The 19,073-nt window shown below is 38.4% G+C and overlaps 6 protein-coding genes across 7 annotated transcripts; all 6 read right to left on the minus strand.

Moving 5' to 3' along the window:
• Window positions 1–434: 434 nt before the first annotated feature.
• Window positions 435–1,244, minus strand: LOC106372521 (cysteine-rich and transmembrane domain-containing protein WIH2). Its single transcript, XM_013812748.3, has 3 exons — window positions 960–1,244; window positions 766–871; window positions 435–649 (listed from the first exon to the last, which is right to left on the minus strand). Exons 1-3 carry the CDS (start codon window positions 1,003–1,005, stop codon window positions 604–606), a joined length of 198 nt encoding a protein of 65 aa, XP_013668202.1. The 5' UTR covers window positions 1,006–1,244; the 3' UTR covers window positions 435–603.
• A 682-nt stretch (window positions 1,245–1,926) lies between these two features.
• On the minus strand, window positions 1,927–4,071 carry LOC106372519 (short-chain dehydrogenase TIC 32, chloroplastic). The gene is made up of 9 exons (XM_013812747.3): window positions 3,719–4,071; window positions 3,555–3,621; window positions 3,321–3,349; window positions 3,035–3,243; window positions 2,838–2,956; window positions 2,652–2,747; window positions 2,482–2,557; window positions 2,252–2,405; window positions 1,927–2,163 (listed from the first exon to the last, which is right to left on the minus strand). The coding sequence occupies exons 1-9, from the start codon at window positions 3,932–3,934 to the stop codon at window positions 2,023–2,025; spliced, it is 1,107 nt and encodes a 368-aa protein (XP_013668201.1). The 5' UTR covers window positions 3,935–4,071; the 3' UTR covers window positions 1,927–2,022.
• Window positions 4,072–4,193: 122 nt separating this feature from the next.
• Window positions 4,194–6,965, minus strand: LOC106372517 (probable methyltransferase PMT7). Of its 2 annotated transcripts, none has more exons than XM_022710303.2 (7): window positions 6,623–6,965; window positions 6,092–6,506; window positions 5,668–5,957; window positions 5,130–5,480; window positions 4,818–5,076; window positions 4,601–4,739; window positions 4,194–4,511 (listed from the first exon to the last, which is right to left on the minus strand). In XM_022710303.2, the coding sequence occupies exons 1-7, from the start codon at window positions 6,795–6,797 to the stop codon at window positions 4,353–4,355; spliced, it is 1,788 nt and encodes a 595-aa protein (XP_022566024.1). In that variant the 5' UTR covers window positions 6,798–6,965; the 3' UTR covers window positions 4,194–4,352. The 2 variants fall into 2 exon arrangements, with proteins under 2 accessions (XP_022566024.1, XP_013668196.1); XM_013812742.3 differs by having other exon boundaries at window positions 4,818–5,064; window positions 6,623–6,964.
• A 360-nt stretch (window positions 6,966–7,325) lies between these two features.
• LOC106372516 (nuclear intron maturase 3, mitochondrial) lies at window positions 7,326–10,172 on the minus strand. Its single transcript, XM_013812741.3, has one exon. It carries the CDS (start codon window positions 10,070–10,072, stop codon window positions 7,817–7,819), a length of 2,256 nt encoding a protein of 751 aa, XP_013668195.1. The 5' UTR covers window positions 10,073–10,172; the 3' UTR covers window positions 7,326–7,816.
• Window positions 10,173–12,425: 2,253 nt separating this feature from the next.
• LOC106370692 (glutamate receptor 1.1-like) lies at window positions 12,426–15,201 on the minus strand. Its single transcript, XM_013810688.3, has 5 exons — window positions 14,940–15,201; window positions 13,860–14,593; window positions 13,410–13,722; window positions 12,865–13,193; window positions 12,426–12,785 (listed from the first exon to the last, which is right to left on the minus strand). The coding sequence occupies exons 1-5, from the start codon at window positions 15,199–15,201 to the stop codon at window positions 12,453–12,455; spliced, it is 1,971 nt and encodes a 656-aa protein (XP_013666142.1). The 3' UTR covers window positions 12,426–12,452.
• A 427-nt stretch (window positions 15,202–15,628) lies between these two features.
• LOC106370691 (glutamate receptor 1.1-like) lies at window positions 15,629–18,913 on the minus strand. Its single transcript, XM_013810687.3, has 5 exons — window positions 18,300–18,913; window positions 17,209–17,909; window positions 16,804–17,116; window positions 16,199–16,524; window positions 15,629–16,120 (listed from the first exon to the last, which is right to left on the minus strand). The coding sequence occupies exons 1-5, from the start codon at window positions 18,559–18,561 to the stop codon at window positions 15,791–15,793; spliced, it is 1,932 nt and encodes a 643-aa protein (XP_013666141.2). The 5' UTR covers window positions 18,562–18,913; the 3' UTR covers window positions 15,629–15,790.
• Window positions 18,914–19,073: the final 160 nt, after the last annotated feature.

Consider the following 19,073-nt stretch of genomic DNA (forward strand, 5'->3'; position numbering starts at 1 on the left):
CTCTCTTAATTGTTTTTCCTTATTTCAATATAATTTGTTTAGATTATTTGTGGCTTATCTCAGATATTATACGAAGAGCGGAAGTATTCTCATAAAATTTAAAGAATTAGAGACTACCAGAAAGCTTTGCAGGAAAAGAAAAGAGTGAATAGTAACAAAAGGTGATTTATTTCTGAAGATATTGGGGGCCATGTCTGAAGGCTCCAGTTACAAAACCTGGTCAAAGTACAGAGATAGCAGCTAATGTTTGAGTTTGGTGAATACTAACATTATTCATTATTTACTGTGGAGAATTTTGGTTTTAGTAGTAGTATTGTATAATTGATTTGCACTTATGTGGCCTAGTCTGTAAAGCTTGTATGATATTGAATTTCTTTGTATAGAGTAAGCATGAATCTAGTATCAATTCAGAATCCTATACTAAGTCAGAAATATATGATCATGACCTTTACATTATTAAGTATAATAATAATCTCTGTTTAATACATACAAACACCACACGGATAGTATAAGAAAGTTCAGATTGAGCTGCTATATTAAAAGCCACTAATAGTAATAGATAACATAAGGAAGCTTGACACACTGTATTCATCTTTTTTTGTCTTAGAAACACATCTCACAAATCCAGCAGCAGCATAGTGCAAAGAGACTGCATAGTAAGAAACAAACAAAGAAACACATACACAAGAGTTAGTCTTTAAAGAAAAAACAGAAACATAGTTATTGATCTGTTTAATGATTTTATTTGGTACGTATAGCTTTTACCATCCTTCAATGAAGCCTCTGTCTCCTTTCTGCTTTGTCTCGAAGGGCTTCTTTTTATTCTTGTCTTGTCCAGGTTGTTCAAAGACTTCTTCTGCAGCTGGATACCCTGTATATAGAGGTAAGTATTACAAATCTTCTACTTTGCTTCAGAAAAATGTTTTGATTGTTATGATCCCTATATGAACAATACTGACCTGGTGGAGGATGTTGATCTTCTGCGGTTCTCATGTCCTTCTGCATCTCTTCTTACCGAGGAAGCTCCACTCTTTTAGTTCGCTAAGTCTTTGATGGAGTGATTGGGGAAATATAATTCTTGGCTTGGTTATAATAAGATAAAACGTTATGTTGTGAGTATACTTCTCTTTATATAAGCTGTCATCTAATAAAGCTATTGTAGTGGCGGCAGGAGCAGGTGTAATATTCTTGTATTTTTTCAGACTTTCGGCTTATTCGTTTATTACCTCTATACCTTTCTTTCCTTCACACTTGTTTTTCTTGGCTTGCCCTTGTCACAGTCTCTTATTGGAGAGTAAAACAAGAAGAAGCACTTTTTCTAAGTTTGAAATGATTTTTGATTTTCTCAGTTTTAGAAAACTATAGAGTTACCCTTATGTTGTTTAAATTTTCTTTTACTTTGGAATCATAATTAACTTGTAGTCACCAAAATGGGATTCTAAGTTTGAAATGATTTTTGATTTTGTCAGTTTTGGGATTAAAAGTAGGTATTAGAAATATAGCTCCTGACGTTATCTTTGCTGGTAGGCCAACGTATAGGGCATCTTATAATCTTTTGATTTTCTTGCCCTGCCCTGCCCTGCCCTGCCCTGCCCTGCCCTTGTCCTTGTCTCCTGTCCCATCTTGTTGAATGTTAGGTCTAAATAATCATACTTTAATTTGGATGGCTCAAAAGTTGACAACTAATAAATCACCTCGCAAAAGTTTCTTAATAAGAAGAATCTACTTTTCACAGGAATATTTTAATGGAAGGAGTTAGCCCACCAGGAGGAGAAGGCCCAAAAAAGTCTGTAATAATCGAAAAGCCCGTCTAAGGCCCATGACAGGCTACCCTCCCAACGTTCATGGAGCAATGTAAAGATGATGTACTACCTATTAGAAGCAATCTTGTGATGATTCAGTCACTGAACTAAGAAACTTCAAAACTGACAACAAGTGGCAAGGCCACATTATATATTTCTAAAAGACTCTTGAACAAATCAGAAAGTTTCTATAGTTTGGACTCTATGACTATGTCATCTTTCAAGTGTGAGTTTGCTGCAGCTCATCAAATATGAGACATGAAGTGTCCCAGAGTTCCTTGGCAAGTTTTGGATCACGAGAAACCGCTGATGACTCGATGGTCCTCCCGTTTCCTCCAAAGAAATATTTGCCTGACACTTCCTGCACAATGTTCATCAACAGATCAAAAATAGAGCTCGTCATCAACCACATAAGAGTTGATGAAGAATTGCGAAACAGAATGTCATACAGGTGGGGCTAAAGCAGCGTCAATGACAGATTCAGCTGCTTCCTCTGAGGACTGCATGAGTCTAAAAACCTTGAGACTGCAAAACGCCAAGACTTGTATATATGAAGGAAGCTCATGCATTATGTTTGTTTTCACTGCTCCTGGATCTACCGCTCTGCAACAAAAGATAAATTAATCGAGGTTTGGGAAGAAGATTGTTCAGACAAAAGAAGAATGATAGAAGTGCGTACGCAACAGAGACGTGATGTGAATCATCTGTGAGGTGAAGCTGTCTATGAAGCTCGTATGAGAAGAGTAGAACGCATACTATTTCAACAAAAAGAAAGCAACACTAAATAAGCATCATCATCATCATGATCATCATGATACAAAGGAAAAAAAAGATTAGGCTTGGCTTTACATTTGGAATACTGATAGATACTAGCGCATGGATATTGCTTTGATTCCGAAGAGTACACTCCCGTAACAGAATCCTTGTCAAACCTCGCAGAAAAAACTACAGAACAAAGATATATACATCAGGTAAAAGACAGACATCAAGGTATCTCTTACTTACTCTCTCATAGTAGATGGAGAAGGTGATCACCAGAACGATGTGTGAAGGAAGTAACATTAACGACACGTGAAGGCACAGTGCTGTTTCTCAGAAGCGGTAAAAGAAGTTTCGTCAAGGAGAATGCACCGATGTAGTTTGTAGCCATCATCCTGAGAAATATAAAGAGTGTAAGTAAACCAATAGAGTTCAAAAAGGTTGTGAAAACAATAAAAGACAACAACCTTTACCTGTCAAAGCCTTCAACGGTTGGTCGGCTCGAAGTTGCTAGTATTCCAGCGTTGTTAACCAACAGTTGGATAGAGGAATGTAACTCTGACTCTGAAAGCCATTTCTCTAGAGAGTTTCTGAAGTTCGAAACTGATTGGAAAGAAGACAAGTCAGCTTCAAAAGCCTTGAGTTGAGCATCTTCGTTATGGTTCTTGATTTCAGCCAACGTCTGTCAACAGAAAGTGGTAACCACATCAAGGAAAATGCAAATGAGGAAGCTGGGAAATTAAAGGGATCATAGAAAACCTTTGATAGTAAGTGAGAGGACCGTCCAACTGCAATTAAGAAAAAAAAAATCAAGAAAGATTCAGCCAATGAAGAAGACATGTTCCAACAAGTTATCCTCTACTGATGCACTGACTGATATTAATAAATAATATTCCATAAGAGATGTATTGAACAATGCACTATGGATTAGATTCACAGAACAAAACAATCTTTGCTTCAAAGTGAAAGGAAGAGTTTTTTTTTTTTATTTACCAAGAACAACGTAGAAGCCTTTTCTTGAAAGAGCAAAAGCAGTTGCCTTTCCAAGACCCGAAGTAGCCTTGCAAATGAAGTAAGAATAATAAGTTTATTGTAGTCAATACATTACATCACACAGTATCAGTCAAAGCTACATAAGAGAAAAGAGAATGACTAACACCAGTGATAACACAGATAGGTCTGTGTGAAGAAGCATTTGATGAATGATTGGAGGAAGAAGAAGAAAAGGAAGTTGTTGATTTTGAGCCAAAGATCCTTCCTTTAAGCAATTGGAAGTAAGAATAAATGAGGGCAAAGTTCCAAAACAGAGCCATCCTCAAGAAATCAGAAGAGCATATAAAATGCAAAGCCTCCTTCAGCTTCTCCATTTCCATCCTGCGAACTCCAAGCTCAATCACGAACAGTTGAAAGCTTAGAGATGAAAAAACCCTGTTTCCTGATTCAAAGGTTCAGCCTTTAGGTGGAGAGAAGAGAGACGAAGAGGATCCGTGACTGAAGGATGAAGAGAGCAAATTCAGAAAACCACAGGGACTAATATAAAATATAGAAGCTTTGTAAAATTACATTACAAACCCTCAAACTTTTCTTTTTGTTCAAAATTCACCTAAAATTGGACTCTGGTTATCAATGTGGTAAAAGAAAACATGTGTGTACAGACTTGGTCAATGGATGAACATGTGTACAGACAGCATTAATGTGGTAATATTTAATTTCTGCTTCTCTTACAAACAAAAAAATAAAGAAGATTTTCTATGTTTTCTGCAAAAAACTCTGACAAGCTTTGTGTATCAATCAGACGATTGCCCAGAACTTCTTTCTGCAAAACAAAACAGTTTCTGCCTTCTTGTATTTGTCTTGAAGTTCACGTGTCTCAACTTCCCATAGGAACTTAGGAGCCAAGTCTTGGACTTTTGAGATGATCGATTCCTCGTCTCTAATAATGATGAATCCCTGCAAACACCAAAAAACAAGACATGGCTTATGTAACAGGATGAGATTTGGATTATGACACCAAGAAGACATGGCTTTATGTAAAATACCTGAGGGCGTATGATGCGGTCCATCTCAAGCATGATGTCCTCTAGTAAACAACCTTCACCGTGGTTCTGATAGTGAGACAAGAGTTTGTCCGCGTGTAGCAGATCGTACGTGCGTGGATACGTTGAGAACGGCTCACACCTAAACATCATACAAAAAATATTAACAACCGGTGCTAATGAAAAACGGTTTGATTATGAGAATGTGGATCATATTTACCAATCATGGTAAGCACCGGTTAAGCCCCTCTGGTAAATTCCTGATAAGGTATCGTTCAACGTAGCAGGCACAACGTTCATGACCCAAACGGGGTATGAGCTCATAGCAGCAGCAAATCCACCGACGAACGCGTTCGTGTCCATCACATTCCGCACTTCAGTTCTGTTAACTTTCATTAACTCCCAGTACCGGTTCACTTGCTCTCTCCAGAAGTTTGTGTCCAATGTAAACTCATCTTCGCTGATGCCTAGTGAAAAATCTTTCCAAATGAATCAGACAGAACATAATGTGTTTGAATAGAAGACAATGTACCTATTTTTCTTAGACTTGTTGGATATGAAGCTTTTGGTGTGTTCTCACTAATGTCTACACAGTCTCTAAGAGGAACTTTCCATGATGGTTTGGAAACATCTTTTGAATCACATATAGTTATAAGCTCAAGCTCTGCGTTCTTCATAAGGCAAGCCTGGTCGTCTTGTTTAACCCATATTGCAGTTTGTACCTTTCGGGAGATGAGCTTCCAGCACATTGCGGTAGTTAGGTTCACCAACTTATCCCAAATCAGAGGGAAGTCTTTATCCTTTCGGTAAGCAGGTGGTGCTGAGTAAACAAAGTATCCATTGGGTCGGAGAAGTCGATTAACCTCTTTAATCAAGACACCATCTGCAGAATCAAGCGCAAATCATGAATACAAAACCAAGCAAGGCATTGTCAAAAAAGGTAAACCCGTAGTTCGATTCCCTTTGGCCACCAGTGGATCCCACAGATTAGTCGGTTGACTTCAGTTGCCGGACAATGTGGTTAATTCAAAAAAAAAAAAAAAACAGAAAGAACATAACAAGAGACGTACCATTTTCATGCCAATCAACACGACATCTTGAGCAATGAACCATGTCAAAGGAGGATGAGGGATATGGCATTTGTTTGGTGGCAATGGCAGAGATCATTGCGCCTATTCCTCTCTCCAACGCAAACTGGATTTGGTTCTCATGCCCGTCTTTAGGGGCAAAGGACATCGTCTGTATACCCAAAGGAAGAAGGTAAGCTGCAAAGCTAGCAACTCCACATCCAACGTCAAGTACTTGCTCAACCCCAGCTGAACGCAGGTCACCTGTTTCGTTAGTCGTCATGTTTCCTAGCCTGAACTCACATACAAGCACATAGAGGAATGCATTAGATGTAATAGTTATTAAAGGCTTTAAAGTAATCAAGAAACTAAGTAAATGATAACTAAAGTAATCAAGAAACTAAGCAAATGATAATCATTACATTACCTCTGGATGTATTCAGGAGCTCCGTGTTTGAAATGAGTACCGCCACCAGGGAACCACCACAGCTCCCCTTGTTCATGCACCCAGTTTTGCCCGCCTTTAACCTCAGCAAGATGCGTATGATTCACATTGCTTCTCCACACATAGTCTCTGCTGGTGGGCCAGCGTATAGGTACCTTATAATCTTTAGGCGGAGGTACCAGGCAGAAGAGACGCTGCCCAAGTGGAGGGCAGTGTCTCTCGAGCTCTTCTCTTCTCGAAAGATTCAAGCTTGGGAGAAGCTGCTGCACGTAAGTGACGTTGTGACAAGGGATGTACTCGTTGAACTCCAACGGACAAACATTCACTCCTCTTTGTGGGATCACGAGAGGTGTTCTCCGGTAAGTTAGCTCTACTCTGTTGGCAAAATCTGATGGACCTGTAATAACAAAGCAATGAGTGTTATGTCTTAATTCTAAGTGTTCGATCTAAGAACAGAAACCATATGGGTTTGGATCTAACGAGATGCATAGAAAAGGAGAGACATTAACCAACCAGATGGCGATGGAGAAGATGAAGACGAAGAATTGGAAGAAGAAGCTTGGGGTATGTAAATAGGTGCGTTGTTTCCGAAGATGTAGCCGGCGAAGAATGATCCAACCACGAGGACGAGAGCCACCATTGCTGTCTGTCCCGATCTGGCCGAACCAAACACATAGCCACCTCCCATGGCTTCTTATTCTTGAGAAATCTCCCTCTTCGTCTTCGTCTTCTCCTACTCACGCTCGCTCTTCGATTACTACCTTTATACTTTGTTTACTGGAATCATGTGAATCTAATCAGTGACTGAAACCAAGCAAAGTTCTCAACTTTGAAGAAAAAAAAGACAGAGACAAGATTAAAATAAAAAAAATCTCATTTTTATTACCTCTTCATTTGCTTCCTGTCGGCAACCCATGTGACGGACACGTGAGAGATTGTAATACTTTGTCACTTCTCACAGATTGTCCCCAAAACTTCTATATTCACAGATTAACCCCGACGTTTTGATTATTGTTCTAGACGTCCACATGAGTTTCTTTACTCTTTAGCCATAATAGCATAGATAGTTTTACTAAGGGAAATTTAACGATAATATATACACAAATTTGTATATATATGGTGTTTTATCAATTGTTTCTATTTTTTATAATTTTTTTAATTCATAAAACTATCTATTTTATTAAGTTTTAGAAATGAAAAAGGTAAAAAGGACAAAAAAATAGACAAAAAAAAAAATTATACCAAAAGACGACCATACTATTTTTTTTTTCCTTTCGGCAAATTTCTCTAGTATTAACCTCTCACTTCTTACACGGTACAAATAACACCCTTCTCTTGTAAAACTAAAACCCAAATTGTCACCTGCCTTAGCTTCAAGGTATTTATAAACTATCTGTCTAACAACTACATTAACAAACATACTTAAATGTCAGATTGATACATTACATAACCGATAAACTCATATGTATCCAGTTCGACAAATGTTATTCATCTTCTCCCCACCACAAAACCTACACTGTTCAGCTTCTAGAAACAAGCAACTAAAACGTTTCTCACCCTAACCACCATTGCTGCGTAGTTAATGCCCAAACGCTTTTGACACATATGAAGCTTCCATTGCATTGCGCAGTCAAGCAGTAGTTTACGAAAGTATTCATCCATTTGCCATCAAAAAGTGTAAGCGTGTGTGTGTGTGTGTGTGTGATATCACTTGAGATCGATGAATGAGCTACCATCGACATCCTGTAGAGTCAATTTACCCAAGTATACATCACTGATGTGAGCAGAACACAAAGGCAGACATTTCCGATTCAAAGCTGAGTGGATTGTGCCCATGCCACGAACCCATTTCTCTTCGTCAAGTGGGTTGATTTGCAAACGGTTTTGCAGTAGATGTACGCGGTACATGGTTGTATCTGATCGTTCACAGAAACTAGCAGCACAAGAATGCAAGGGCTCATCAGATGCAAGCCTGATCAATAGCAAAGACAGTGTTCCATCCACAGGTCTCGGGTCTGAAAGGTTTTTATCTCCCATCATCTTAACCTCTCTTTCCAATGGAAAATGCATCTCTTCGTTCCCGTAAGGATCAGACACTTTGAGATCTTTCGTGTAGTGTCTAATAGCTTCACGTTTGGTGGATCTGTGCTTCTCCGCTAGTGTCAAAATACAGGAGAATCTCAGATGATAACTTACAATGATTTTCACCATCTTAAAGTTGTGGCAACAACAGAAGAAGTCAAGCCATGTACGCCCTACACCCGCATACCATTTGATGATATCAGAATCCTCAAGAGCCAGAAGGTGGCTGATAGGCCGTGGCCGACCCATGTTGTTTGTGAACCCAACTAATTTAACAGCCTTTCTGACAAGTTCTTCCGGAGCTGACACCTTCATGCATAACTTAGTCAAATCCTGAACCGTCCTTTCAGCATATCTCTGTTCCTCTTCTTCCTCTACTCTCCTCTCCTCATCTTCTAGCTCCTTTCTAGCTTGGGTCGGTGACAAGTGTTTGTCCACCTGCTCCTGAAATTCATCATAAGCATCGACAAGGTCTTGTGGTAACTTCTCTCGTATATGTCTCAAGGAGAGAAAATCTCCTCTAGTGAGCAGCCAATGCCATTTCCACCGCTCGTCAAGAGAACCCATAAACTCCTGCATTACTTCCTCTCCCCAACTCCGGAAAATATCTCTGACCTCATTCTCTATCTCATATTCACACTTGTAACCGTTGCTCTGCTTGAGCTTCTTCAAAACATGTCTAAATATTTTCAAACCCAGCGTCTTCCGATTCCTCTCCCTAGCGTTCCTAAGCTCCACTCTCCTAACTTCCTTCTGCCTCTCGTACTTCTTCATCGCTCTCACCGCCTTCTCAGAGATAGGCGGACGCAAAACCGAAGGTGGAACAGCTTGAAGATACATCCCTAAAAAGCTAATCTTCTCCGAAACCGCACTGTGAATCGATGTGTTCACTCTATCTACTCTCAGGTCTAGTCTCTCCTCCAAAACGTCTACAACCCTCTTCTTCAATTCCATAGTCAGCATCTTCGAGCCAGACGTTATCAGAAGTATCTCATCCAAGTACCTAACTGCATAAACATTCACTGGCTTATAGAAAACATTATCCTCCTCCTCCTCTGCACCAACACGAGGAGGATTCTTGAGCTTCATCTTCAACCTCAAATCTTGAATCTCCTTGTCAAGTCCATCAAAGTAAACATTAATCAAAATCGAATTCAATCCACACTCTTGAGGAAACCCTCTCCCTTTATCACATCCCCCAAGCTCGATCCTCAGAATCCCAAACTCAAAGAGCTTCTTGATCATCTCTACCAACAAACAATCGTTAATCTTCTCCTCAACAAACCTACAAAGCCTATCAACGTTCCGATCACCGAACACCTCTCTCGCAAACGAAACGCGAAACCACCACCGCGGATTCTCCACGGAGTTCTTCAAGTAACGAATCGCTGTATGCCTACCCATACCAACCCTCCCGCCGTAACTAAACGTCGCGAATCGATCGTCGTAGACGATCTCGAGAACCATCCTAACGGCTTCGATCAGCACTTTGAGCTTCAGATTAGGGAGAACGAGAGATTCGAATCCGACGCAGCAGGAGCGGATATCGAACCTTCCGTCGCGTATCTCGCGTCCCATTTCTTCGATCGAGAATCTCCTGGAGACGCGATCGGTTAGCTCGGTGGAGGAGGAGAGGTTCTGGCAGGCGGTTAGAAGGACGGAGGGTAAAGCGACCGCGTTTTGGATGAGATTGTAGAACTTCCCGTGGGAGTATTGTTTGAGAACTATGGATTCGAGCTCTGACTTCGCTAACGGCTCAGTAACGGTTTGGTTGGAGTTTAGCAGAAGCGACGCCGTACTGAGATTTCTCGAGGAAGGAGAGAAGAGGAAGGAGATTCGACGGTTGTAGAGAGAGGGATGAACTCTCAGATGAAGAACCATGGGAGTTTAGCAATGGAAACTGAGCTGAGAATTGTTTACCGGCGGGAACTGTGGAGCTGCGGAGGTGGAGGAGGAGAGAGGGAGAATGAGATTAATCTTTAGGCTTTGATGTCCGTTTTTAAATTTAATGGGCTGGTACCAACATTTGGGCTTTGATGTCTCTTTGGGCTATCTTTCCTTTTTTATCTATTTGAAAGTTTCTTACGTCAATGAATTTTTTTATTTTAACGACTAGACCTTGACTGAATATTAAATTAAATAAATTACTCTTTTTTTAATAAATTAAATTATAATTAAATTATAATATTTCGTTTTTTTAATTAAATTAAATTATAATATTCTTAATTTTTTTAATTAGTAACTAAATATTCTAATTAACCGACTGAACCAGAGAGAAAAGGAAAAACTATAGATCCTAATCATTTTGTTTTATTGCTTCCAGACATATAAACTTAGATATTACAAATTGTTATTAAAGGGGATAGAGTGAACACATCGACATATATACACTTTTAAAATATTAAAAGTGTTAAAATTAGTTTAAGTGTTAAATTTACAATACTAAAAATATATATTAGACATATATACACTTTTAACAAACCATACAAAATTCTATGGACATGATGCAAAAGTTTGGTTTATTTCAACATATTAAAATTTACTACCTACAAGTTTTTCTAAAATGAAAACTAGTGCAAAATTTTTAAATTTACAATACAAAAAAACATATTAAACATGTACACCTCTAACGGACCATAGAGGTTCTATAGACAGGATGCAATAGTTTGATTTGTTTTCAATGTATTGAAATTTATCACCTAAATTTTTTTTTTTTTTTGAATTATACAAAGGTATCATAGCTCTACAGAAGTGGTTCAGACTAGTCACATATTGCCACATGTCGGTCTCTTGTCCCTGGCGATGCTGAAATGTTAATTCTACGGTGGTCGGGACTCGAACCCTGGTGGATTCACCGTATTGAGCTTTTTGTCCTCAAATTAATCACCACCAGACCACAAGTCTTCGTTTACCAAGTTGAAGTGGTCCAGTGGTAACATAGCCACTTTTCTACCTATCCAATCCAGGTTTGAGTTGTGGTAAAGACACTTAAAAAAATTTAAAAATCCCACCTAGACTTTTCTCCAGTATTTTTTTTTTTGAAACTCATATTAATTAAAAGGGGAAAAGTTAGTTGAAAGCAATAAAAGCTTCATCAACCACCATATTGTCAGATACATTCAAAGTGAACTTTGCTAAACGATCAGCTTGGGTGTTTCTCTCCTGATAAATCCAAGAAAATACAACAGAATCGTAGACAGATGCAAAGGATAAGATATCTGCAGCCACTCCATAGAGCTCTGGTATGCAAGAGCCGGTCTTTAAGGACAAGATCAAATGGGCAGAGTCTGACTCAAACACCACCGTCTTCAGATGCTCACTTGTCCCTGATTTAACGGCCTCAAGTAGAGCTAAGCCCTCTGCCACGAGGGCCGAGTTCACCCCAGCCCCCCGTTTGTGGAAAGGCCGCTGAGAAGAGGGTGAGAGGAGCACCCATCCCAGCCCCGCCATCGTACCGCCATCGTACCAAGGGGGGACCAAGCTGCGTCTGATCTTACAATAGTCGCGTCCTGCGGATATTGGGGTGGGGACTGTGCTCTCGTCGCTTTATGAGAACCAGCCTGGGCCTGGTTTGAGTTCCATTCTCGGGCCAGAGTTATCGCCATAGATAAAGAGTCTTCGGGAGAACATAAGAATCCTTCAAATACAAATTTATTACGGGCCTTCCATATGCTCCGGAGGATCCAGAGAGCCAGGAATTTCGAAGTAATTCCAGCAGGAGGCAGACATTGTTTAGAGCAGAGCAATGGCCACAAGTCAACCAAATCTATCATTCCGCTAATTTCTAGTTAAGTAGTGAAAGGAGCGAGACGCCAAACCTTTCTAACATACTGACATTGGAAGAAAAGATGAATAATAGATTAAGATTCTCCACATCTTTTACATCTTGGATCGACTGGGACATGTCGGTCCAGAACAAAACCATTTCAACGTTGAGACCTCAGGTACCGGAACGGTGTGAAGCAGAGTGGAGAAAGTTGATGGAGAAATGCTGGTCGTTTTTTTCCTCTGGAGTAAAACCATTTTTTCAATGAAAGTAACAAAATATAAGATACTGGAACGTTCAATATCTATGTTTCCTTCTTATGTGAAGCATATATGCATGGCATTTTCTTTAGTTGTTTTGTTGTGTTGATCTGACTGTTTTGTTATATAAAATTTAACAAATTTCCCCAAAATGTGTTAGTATGACAAAAAAAAAGTCTAGTATTGTGGTTATATGATTTTTTTTAAAGTGGAAAAGATATATGATGAATTGTTTTTAGCATCTCCAGAGACTGGCAGAGCTTTTCAGCTTAGTGAACAGTCGAGATTCGCACAAAACACGGTAAATCTCACGACGTGTCTGAAAGAGATGCATGACTAGTACAAGAGCATGAGCAGCTCCAGCAATGATGAACAAACCGCCCAACTCACCAAATGTGAAGCGGTTAGATGCGTCGTTGTCGTCATCATTAATGTCGTTAGAATTTACATAGAATGAATCCATTTTTTGGAACCATCTTTTTTCCATGTCTTTCAACGTTCCCGATGTCCTTAGCTTCGCTATTTCTCGTGACACTTTAGGAGCCAACCCCGAACCTTTCTGGAACATCTACCAAAAAATTTAAACAATTAAGCATAGACATAAATAAGTAAAGAGATAATTAATATAAGAAAAGAAATGCACATACGAAGCCAAAGCCATTGGTAATAGCCTCTCTATCTGTCATGGCGAAAACGTCTGGATACTGTCCTAGAAGAATATTGAGATAGGGTATTTCACCGACCACATGAGTGAGAGTTCCATCTCTCAAAACCTTAGCGTATGCCTCAATCGCATTAATGGAGTTGCTAATCTTCATCAATATGGAAGGACCAAAACTCAGCTGGTTATCTAATTGTATGCGAGAAATGGTCTTGGTTGATGTCAAGTTTGCACTGTAACTTGCAGTCAATATCAACACAACAAACATCCAAACTATCACTAGGAATCTTGATGACATTTTTTGCAGCTTCTCTCCTATCAAGAATGTGAAGCCCGTTACAAAAGAAGAATTATACATACAGGATATGAAGGTTCATGCATCGGAAAACTAGTAATGAGTTTAACTCAAAAACTAGTTTAATAATAAAAGATTACCACATAAATATTACTAGTTACTCTCACTCACATTCAATTTAAGATGTGAAATATTTAACACGATTAGATAAGAGTCCAAAGAAAACATATACTTACTGTGAGCAAATACAATGGTAGAGAATCCAAACCATAGCACTGTACCAAGTTGTTGTTTCCAAGATCCCTGGAACTCCGGGTTAACGGACCGTTCAACCAACCAAACAACAACCCCAGTCAAGATGAAGAAAGCTCCACTTGCTAGCCACAAGGGTTTCTCAAAAGGGTCAAAGAACGTCCACATGCCATGTTTCTTCTTCTTCAATGTCAGGGCTCCTATACCAATGTCCGTGAAAGGCAATGTAAACTCAACATACAAAGATCTGTTGGAAGTGATGGTTAAATCACCAGCAGCTGCATCATATTTGTCTCTCTGTCAAACACAAACACAAACAAAAACACAAACACAAACACAAACACAAATTCATTACTTGAAACATACATTATATATATATATATATATACACTATGGTTTTGTATTGGTGTTTTTTTTTGCATTTTTTAACAAACCTGAGTAGAGAGTTGATAAGCAAGATGGTCATAGCTTCCATTATAAGGTATGAACTCCAGCTCGTACTTAAGAGGCTCCATGCAAGTCTTGAAAATCTCCATGCATAATCCAGTGACAGTAACAACACCAGTTTCAGGATCAGGACTCACCCTCACTAGATTTGGGACCGTGTTTCCTGAGGGAACTAACACCCTAAGCAACTTCTTCTTTTCACCATTCTCTGCCAAGAAACGGTGTCTTGGTGGCATTTTATTAGATCCACCAGGCCAAATGATGCGTCTTCTTTTACTGAAACTACCACTCCTCCACAATCCTAACCTTCTCTCTTTTCTCCCTACAATATTCACGGTTTCAAATGCCTCTTCATTGATTTGGATGTCACCATTGAATCTTCTACTATGTTTGATTAGCTTTACAAGATCTGACACATTCCAAGAGGCTTCAACAGCACTACTAGGTGTTGCTTTGGCTCTTAGACTTCTCTTCTCTAAAACATTTGCTAGAATGCAAGCGATATCGTGCACCAGACTCGCAATACCCTTTGCCTCTGATGCTGTATCATGCGTCCACTGGATCAAGCGACTGTACTTGTTCAAAGATAACGTATACGGCAAGAGAGGAGATATCACTACAAGTTTAGTTTTATCGCTAAGCGCTGCTAGAAGCTTTGCTTCTTGTAATGATTGTCCACCAACAATGACTTCCACTCTTGCTTTCTTGACAAGATTTCTAGCTGTTTCAGGGAATAAATAATGAATAAAATTGTAAACTAATGTCCAAATAATTTAACTACAGCAATAATCGTATAAGACCACATGGTCAGTTTTAGCTTTTGCATAACTATTTTTTTAACCAAAGTATTAAACAAACATTTTTAATTTCAAATTTTGACTGCTTCTGTTTTTTCTGTTTATAACAATTATATAACAAGTTACATTTTTCAACTTGGTTTACTTATTTCATCAGCTTTTTTTTGTCATAACTTATTTCATCAGTTAAATTTTCAGTACAAACTTATAAACTAAAGCATAACATATCAAAAAGCTTTACAAAAAACTAATAAAGAAAATGAAACACACCTGCAACAAGGGCAAGGAGAGGGTCCCCTCGGGAGTCTCTTACTAAAACAGAGACTCTGGTTCGATACTCAATGTTTATGCCATAGAAATCTGAGAGCGCTAAGGTAAATGAAGTCTTGAGAATCTTGCCTTCTACGGAACCCAAGTCAACCACCAAACCAACCTTAACCTCTTCAAAAACACCATCGTTTGAATCAGCTACTCTTGATTTAGTAGTCGAAAAGAGGAGAGTAAACATTAAAAGAGAAGTCAGAATCTTCATTTTGTTTTGTATAGCTGCAAAAACACCTTGGCCTTGATATTATAACAAGTGGTGTTTCTAGCTTATATCTTCATCTGTGCAATATGGGTCAATGGACTAATATATAGAGTGTATTGGAAAGAAATTTGAATGTGGTCGTAAACTCGTAATCATTTCACATCAGGATCACACGGTATCACCAAGTCAATTTGAAATTTGTCTCTCTGGTGATAAATAATATAGCTAAGTCGTTCATACTAAATATATAGCTAAGTCGTTTGAAGACTATAAAATTTGCAGAAAAAATGTTCGTGATGTTCCATAGAATAATTTTATTAATAAAGTATTCAAAGTTTCTTCTTCATATTCTACCAACATGTCAAAGTCAATGGCCGTTCTTCTAATTGTAAGGAGCAAAATTCTTACGAATTAAGAAACACGTCGTCAATGGTATTTTCTTTTGTTGTTTTGTTGTGTTGATCTGACTGTTTTATTATATAAAATTTAACAAATTTCCCAAAAATGTGTTAGTATGACAAAAATAATAATAATAGTCTAGTATAGTGGTTATATGATTTTTTAAAGTGGAAAAGATATATGATGAACTTTTTTAGCATCTCCAGAGACTGGCAGAGCTTTTCAGCTTAGTGAACAGTCGAGATTCGCACAAAACACGGTAAATCTCACGACGTGTCTGAAAGAGATGCATGATTAGCACAAGAGCATGAGCAGCTCCCGCAATGATGAACAAACCGCCCAACTCACCGAAGGTGAAGCGGTTAGATCCGTCGTCGTCATCATCATTGTCGTTGGAATTTACATAGAATGAATCCATTTTTTGGAACCATCTTTTCTCCATGTCTTTCAACGTTCCCGATGTCCTTAGCTTCGCTATTTCTCGTGACACTTTAGGAGCCAACCCCGAACCTTTTTGAAACATCTACCGAAAAAATATAAACAATTAAGCATAGACATAAATAAGTACAGAGATAACATATAATAAAAGTAATGCACATACGAAGCCAAAGCCATTGGTAATAGCCTCTCTATCTGTCATTGCGAAAACGTCTGGATACTGTCCTAGAAGAATATTGAGATACGGTATTTCATCGACTACATGACTGAGAGTTCCATCTCGCAAAACCTGAGCGTAGGCCTCAATCGCATTTACGGAGTTGCTAATCTTCATCATGGAAGGACCAAAACTCAGGGGATTATCTAATTGTATGCGAGAAATGGTCTTGGTTGATGTCAAGTTGGCGCTGTAACTTGCAGTTAATATCAACACAACAAACATCCAAACTATCACTAAGAATCTTGATGACATTTTTTGCAGCTTCTCTCCTATCAAGAATGCGAGGCCCGTTACAAAAGGAGAACCACTATATCAATGTTTAAAAAATTGATAGGCGGTAATTAAACACTTTATAGGAAATTAGTGATTAGATGGATGCCTAAACCGATTTTGTGAATGCCTAGACGAATTTTTAAAAATTCTTTAAATCATTAAAGAAAAATTGTTTTGTTTTGATGCATCTGCCTAGACATCGCCTATACCGATATTTAGAACACTGCATTCTATATATATGAGGCTAATGAAGTGTCTATAAGAAACATACTTACTGTGAGCAAATACAATGGTAGAGAATCCAAACCATAGCATTGTACCAAGTTGTTGTTTCCAAGATCCCTGGAACTCCGGGTTAACGGGCCGTTCAACCAACCAGACAACAATCCCAGTCAAGATGAAGAAAGCTCCACTTGCTAGCCACAAGGGTTTCTCAAAAGGGTCAAAGAAGGCCCATATGCCATGTTTCTTCTTCTTCAGTGTCAGGGCACCTATACCAATGTCTGTGAAAGGCAATGTAAATTCAACATATGAAGATCTGTTGGAAGTGATTGTTAAATCACCAGCAGCTGCATCATATTTGTCTCTCTGTCAAACACAAATTCATTACTTGAAACATACATTATATATATGTATACTATGGTTTTGTATTGGTGTTTTTTTGCATTTTTTTAACAAACCTGAGTATAGAGTTGATAAGCAAGATTGTCATAGCTTCCATTATAAGGTATGAACTCCAGCTCGTACTTAAGAGGATCCATGCAAGTCTTGAAAATCTCCATGCATAATCCAGTGACAGTAACAACATCAGTTTCAGGATCAGGACTCACCCTCACTAGATTTGGGACCCTATTTCCTGAGGGAACTAACACCCTGAGCAACTTCTTCTTTTCACCACTCTCTTCCAAGAAACGGTGGCTTGGTGGGACTTTGTTAGATCCACCAGGCCTCCATAATCCTATCCTTCTCTCTTTTCTCCCTACAATATTAGCGATTTCTAATGTCTCTTTGTTGATTTGGCTGTCACCATTGAATCTTCTACTATGTTTGATTAGCGTTACAAGATCTGACACATTCCAAGAGGCTTCATCAGCAGTACCACTACGTGTTGCTGTAGCTCTTAGACTTCTCTTCTCTACTACATTTGCTAGAATGCAAGCGATATCGTGCACGAGACTCGCAATTCCTTTTGCCTCTGATGCCGTATCATGCGTCCACTGGATCAAGTGACTGTACTTGTTCAAACATAACGTATACGGCAAGAAAGGAGATATCACGACAAGTTTAGTTTTATCGCTAAGCGCCGCTAAAAGCTTTGCTTCTTGTAATGATTTTCCACCAACAATGGCTTCCACTCTTGCTTTTTTGAGAAGCTTTCTAGCTGTTTCAGATAATAATTAACGAATAAAACTGTAAATTAAATTCCGAAAAATTTAATTACAGTAATAGTATAGTGCAAGACCACAATAACTTATTTAAATAGAATGCCATCTTTCAAAAAAGACCACAATAACTAGTCGACAACATGGTCAATTTTAGCTTTTGTATAACAAATTCTTTTAACCTAAGTATTAAACAAAAATTTTTGGTTTCAAATTTTGACTGCTTCTGTTTTTTTTTTTTCTGCTTATATCAGTCATACATTTTGATCAACCTGGTTTACTTACTTCATCAGCTAACTTTCAGTATAAATTTATAAACTAAGCATATAATTAACAGAACAAAAAGTTTTAACAGAAAAAAAAAAAGCAATAAAGAAAATGAAACTCACCCGCAACAAGGGCAAGGAGAGGGTCTCCTCGAGAGTCTCTTGCTAAAACAGAGACTCTTGTTCGATAGCCACTGTTTATGTGATAGAAATCTGAGAGCGCTAAGGTAAAATAAGTTTTGAGAATCTTGCCTTCTACGGAACCCAAGTCCACCACCAATCCAACCCTAACTTCTTCCAAAACGCCGTTGTTTGAATGAGTTACTCCTGATTTAGTCGTGGAAAAGAGGAGAGCAAACATGACAAGAGAAAACATAATCTCCATTTTATTTTGCAAACCCCTATGCGTTGATTTATAACAAATGGTGGTTCTAGCTTATATCTTCATTTGTGCCATATGGGTCAATGGACTTATAATACACATAACGTATTGGAAAAGAAAATTGAAAATGGTCGTAATCATTTCACATCAGTATTACACGGTATCACATAGTCAATTTCAAATTTGTCTCAAGTGATAAATAAATTAGCCAAGTCGTTTGAATTAAGACTTGTAAACCATAAAATTTGCAGAAAAAGTGTTCCATATAATGGAAGTGGTTCTATTGATAAAGTATTCAAACTTTCTTCCTATTCTACCAACATGTCAAAGTCAATATGTGCTGTTCTTCTAATTTTTAAGGAGCAAATTCTTACGAAGTAAGATACACGTTGTTAAATATACATTTACGTCCATTTCCTTCTCTCTATGTAAACTTCTTCAAGATAAACCTATGATTATATAGTTGCCTTGCCTATTTTTTTTTTTTTATCATTGAAATTTTATTATGTTACTTC

This window comes from Brassica napus, chromosome C9 (assembly GCF_020379485.1).
Source record: "Brassica napus cultivar Da-Ae chromosome C9, Da-Ae, whole genome shotgun sequence".
Classification (NCBI taxonomy): Eukaryota; Viridiplantae; Streptophyta; class Magnoliopsida; order Brassicales; family Brassicaceae; genus Brassica; species Brassica napus.

What these genes read in the sequence shown, in the direction of transcription:
- LOC106372521 (XM_013812748.3), bottom strand. Translation starts at nt 1,005, where the DNA reads ATGCAGAAGGACATGAGAACCGCAGAAGATCAACATCCTCCACCAG. An exon ending in AGATCAACATCCTCCACCAG is followed by an intron (nt 872 to 959) that starts GTCAGTATTGTT and finishes CTCTATATACAG; the next exon opens with GGTATCCAGCTGCAGAAGAA. An exon ending in AGAGGCTTCATTGAAGGATG is followed by an intron (nt 650 to 765) that starts GTAAAAGCTATA and finishes CTTACTATGCAG; the next exon opens with TCTCTTTGCACTATGCTGCT.
- LOC106372519 (XM_013812747.3), bottom strand. Translation starts at nt 3,934, where the DNA reads ATGGAAATGGAGAAGCTGAAGGAGGCTTTGCATTTTATATGCTCTTCT. An exon ending in TATCTATCAGTATTCCAAAT is followed by an intron (nt 2,558 to 2,651) that starts GTAAAGCCAAGC and finishes TTGTTGAAATAG; the next exon opens with TATGCGTTCTACTCTTCTCA. An exon ending in ACGCTGCTTTAGCCCCACCT is followed by an intron (nt 2,164 to 2,251) that starts GTATGACATTCT and finishes AACATTGTGCAG; the next exon opens with GAAGTGTCAGGCAAATATTT.
- LOC106372517 (XM_022710303.2), bottom strand. Translation starts at nt 6,797, where the DNA reads ATGGGAGGTGGCTATGTGTTTGGTTCGGCCAGATCGGGACAGACAGCA. An exon ending in TGTTGATTGGCATGAAAATG is followed by an intron (nt 5,481 to 5,667) that starts GTACGTCTCTTG and finishes TTGATTCTGCAG; the next exon opens with ATGGTGTCTTGATTAAAGAG. An exon ending in AACAAGTCTAAGAAAAATAG is followed by an intron (nt 5,077 to 5,129) that starts GTACATTGTCTT and finishes TCATTTGGAAAG; the next exon opens with ATTTTTCACTAGGCATCAGC.
- LOC106372516 (XM_013812741.3), bottom strand. Translation starts at nt 10,072, where the DNA reads ATGGTTCTTCATCTGAGAGTTCATCCCTCTCTCTACAACCGTCGAATC.
- LOC106370692 (XM_013810688.3), bottom strand. Translation starts at nt 15,201, where the DNA reads ATGAAGATTCTGACTTCTCTTTTAATGTTTACTCTCCTCTTTTCGACT. An exon ending in CTTATCAACTCTCTACTCAG is followed by an intron (nt 13,723 to 13,859) that starts GTTTGTTAAAAA and finishes TGTGTTTGACAG; the next exon opens with AGAGACAAATATGATGCAGC. An exon ending in TACCATTGTATTTGCTCACA is followed by an intron (nt 13,194 to 13,409) that starts GTAAGTATATGT and finishes CATTCTTGATAG; the next exon opens with GAGAGAAGCTGCAAAAAATG.
- LOC106370691 (XM_013810687.3), bottom strand. Translation starts at nt 18,561, where the DNA reads ATGGAGATTATGTTTTCTCTTGTCATGTTTGCTCTCCTCTTTTCCACG. An exon ending in TACCATTGTATTTGCTCACA is followed by an intron (nt 16,525 to 16,803) that starts GTAAGTATGTTT and finishes CATTCTTGATAG; the next exon opens with GAGAGAAGCTGCAAAAAATG. An exon ending in TTACCAATGGCTTTGGCTTC is followed by an intron (nt 16,121 to 16,198) that starts GTATGTGCATTA and finishes TTTTTTCGGTAG; the next exon opens with ATGTTTCAAAAAGGTTCGGG.